This window comes from Pseudonaja textilis, chromosome Z (genome assembly GCF_049901715.1).
Source record: "Pseudonaja textilis isolate UNSWEBS1 chromosome Z, rPseTex1.2, whole genome shotgun sequence".
NCBI lineage: Eukaryota > Metazoa > Chordata > Lepidosauria > Squamata > Elapidae > Pseudonaja > Pseudonaja textilis.
In genome coordinates, this window is record NC_142008.1 from 65,475,595 (window position 1) to 65,478,715 (window position 3,121).

At 47.4% G+C, this 3,121-nt stretch overlaps 1 protein-coding gene across 1 annotated transcript; it reads right to left on the minus strand.

Moving 5' to 3' along the window:
• Positions 1–1,594: 1,594 nt before the first annotated feature.
• On the minus strand, positions 1,595–2,567 carry LOC148124049 (endogenous retrovirus group K member 8 Gag polyprotein-like). Its single transcript, XM_087917168.1, is given in 2 exon segments — positions 1,595–1,720; positions 1,722–2,567. Coding segments are annotated over 2 exon segments (972 nt in total).
• Positions 2,568–3,121: the final 554 nt, after the last annotated feature.

The following is a 3,121-nucleotide window of genomic DNA, read 5'->3' on the forward strand; positions in this document are numbered from 1 at the left end:
ACCCAGGTGGTGGCGTTGTTGTAGGAAACAGCTACGTACCCTCGTCTTCAGGTTACAAGTTCAGCTGGCCCGTGCCATGTGGGATCTGGCAACTGTCGAAAGTAGACTGGAGGTCTAGGAGCATCCTTGGATGGAGAGCAAAAGTGTCGAGAGGCGGCAGAAGAAGCAGGTGTGCCAGACTCATTCAGGAAATTCAGTGTAAATAAGCACAAGTTAAGCTTGTTTTGCAGCGTGGGTAGCCCTGGGGTGAGTTTCCACATTGAGTTTTGAACTTTGTCAAGAGCATTCTTTAGGGTCAGATTGGCTCTTTCTACTATGGCCTGCCCTTGAGAATTGTATGGAATGCCAAATTTGTGCAAAATGCCCCATTGTTTACAAAAGGTAGCAAAGTTGGTACTAGTATAGGTGGGGCCATTATCAGTTTTTAATTCCGAGGGCTTTCCCAGGCACGCAAATGACCGGATGCAGTGGTTAATGACATGTTTTGTGGTCTCTCCTCTTTGCAGGGAGGCCATGATGAACCCTGAGTATGTGTCCACTGAAACATGGATATATTTCCATGGTGCAAAAGGCGCATACTGGGTTACATCCATTTGCCAAATTTGGCAGGCTTTTAAGCCTCTGGGATTTACTCCCATTGGCAGGGCAGGGGCTTGCTTGCTGCAAGTAGGGCATTGTTGAATAATTGCAGCAGCCTCTTGGGCGGTGATTTGGAATTCCTTCATAAGAGCCCTTTTATTTTGATGAAAATAGTTATGACTGTCCCAAGGGGTTAGGGGAGAAAGAGAGAAAGCGGATAGAATAGTAGCAGCAGATGCGGCTGTTAATTGCTGCAATGCAAACAATTTATTTGCTGGCAATGGCCATTGATCAACCCAAACAGGAATGTCCATGGTTAAGGTCAAGCGAAGGGGAAGAGGGTGAGTCATTCGAGCTGCAATTTAGCACCAAATTGAGAGAGTAAGTCCCTCCCCCACAAATTCGTGTGAAGGGGAAGGATGATGGGCTTTATTTGTGCAGTCCCTGTGAGGTTTTCAGAAGTCACAGGGAGCCAAAACTTACTGATGCAAGCCGTTTGAATCCCTCCTACACCTCTTACCAATGGGGAGGTCTCTGTTTCCCAGTCTGTAGGCCTCATCAGAGCATATTACCGAGACATCAGCACCAGAGTCCAGAAGACTGGTGAAGTGGTGACCTTTGATTAAAGCCAAGAGTGTGGGATTAGTTTTGGTGATAGATCTAGTGAGGGCAAGGACATCAGAGGGAAGTTGCGGTACCATGATCATTTTTGCTACGACATCACCCTTTTGTAACTTCATTGGAAGTGGGGATAGCACAGAAAGGTTAATGGCTGAAAGTTTTGAGGAAGGATAAAGCAGATCGGGAACCACAAAGATTCCTTTGAGGAGGGCATGAGGGTGAGATTGCATAAGAGCAGTTTTATTGGAGGAGAAAGAGGCAGAAGGAGGAAGCTGTGTGCCGACAGAGAGTGGTAGATGGGGAAAGGATATGAGCACATCTTCTGCCACTGATAATTCATACACAGTGGATGGTATATGGGCAGCCTTGGGAGAGGGGCTAGTTGCCGGCCCCTCTACTCATTTCTCGAGGGTTCAGTTTTTGATCGACATTGATTAGCCCAATGATAGCCTTTCTTACATTTCAGGCAGACTGTTTTTGGTCGAACATCTCTACTGGCGGAGGGCTTTGCTGCCCCCCCCGCCGGGGGCTCGACATTGTGATTTAAAATGGCCAGGCTTCCCACAATTGTAACAATTACCAGATGGCTTATTACCTCTGGTGATAGCTGCAGCCATCATTTCGGAAGTGTATTGGTGTGTTCCCACCACCCTGCAGGCTTGTAGGAATTGGGCTAGAGTGGCATCTGGAGAATTAATCAAGGGAGTAAGCAAGGTTTTACAGTCTGCATTAGCATTCTCATATGCCAATTTAAGAAGAATTTCCTGCCGAGCCGCCTCATTTGTAATTTGCCTTTGTAGGGCCGTTTGGAGGCGTTCAATAAAATCGGCATAGGGTTCATTGGAATTTTGTAGAATTTTTGCAAAAGATTGTGCGGAGGTATGAGGGTCATCCAAGCGAGAGAGAGCAAGCAGAGCGGCTTGTGCAGAAAGGTTAAGAGCATTAATAAGGCTATTATATTGAGCTGTGGGAGCAGCAAAGGCACCCTCTCCTGCCAGTTCATTTGCGGTAAGATTCAGATTTTGAGCTGCCAATAGGCGACAATGATGGAGAAACTCCAATTGCCATACAACAAGTTGAGTCCCTGTTAGAGTCATATGAAAAAGGCTATGCCAATCAGCTGGGATCATTATATGGGCGTTAGCCATCATTCTAAGTAATCCCATCGTAAATGGACCCTGAACACCATACATTTGTACAGCTTGTTTGATATCCTTGATTGATTTAACAGGGATGGGTTCCCAATGCGGGACGTTTTGTCCCTGCGCGTTCTGCACATAAACTAACGGGAACGCCGATGGGCAGTTGGAGTGATCTAACTCACCAGTTCTAACTCCTGCAGCGATGGCGGCATGAACCACGCCCATAGGAGGGGGTAAAGCAGGAGAGGAAGGCACAGAAGGGAGAGCAAGAGAAGAAGAAGAGGGATTGGATGAGGGGGGTCAGGAGAAGGGGGAGGTTTACCGACCTCATTTGCCTCTGGGGGGGCAGTCGGTTTAAGAGACACAGGCGCCACAGCGGGGGGCAAGAGATGTACAGCAGGATTCACATAGGGAGGGGGTCCAGAAAGGGGGCCAAGTAGGGGTTGCTCTAGAGAGGAGAGAGCCTCAAAAACCACCCTCCAAGCAATTAATATAGACAAAGGGGACCTAGGACTTGCGTGAAGGTATTTTCCAATCTCCTTCCATACTGTAGTTTTGATACTGCCTTTAGCCGGATAAGAAGGGCAGTGTTGCCAAATGTATTCTAGGAGTTCCTCAATAGAGGTTTTTGGGAGGGGGGCATGAAGGGAGCCCCCCTTTTTAAAGGTAAAAAAAAATTGTTTGGTCAATTCTCTGATTTCCTGAATGTGAGCTGCCTGCTCCTTAGAGAATCTACCACCCATACTCACAAGGGATACATTGTCGCCAGCGATTCAAGC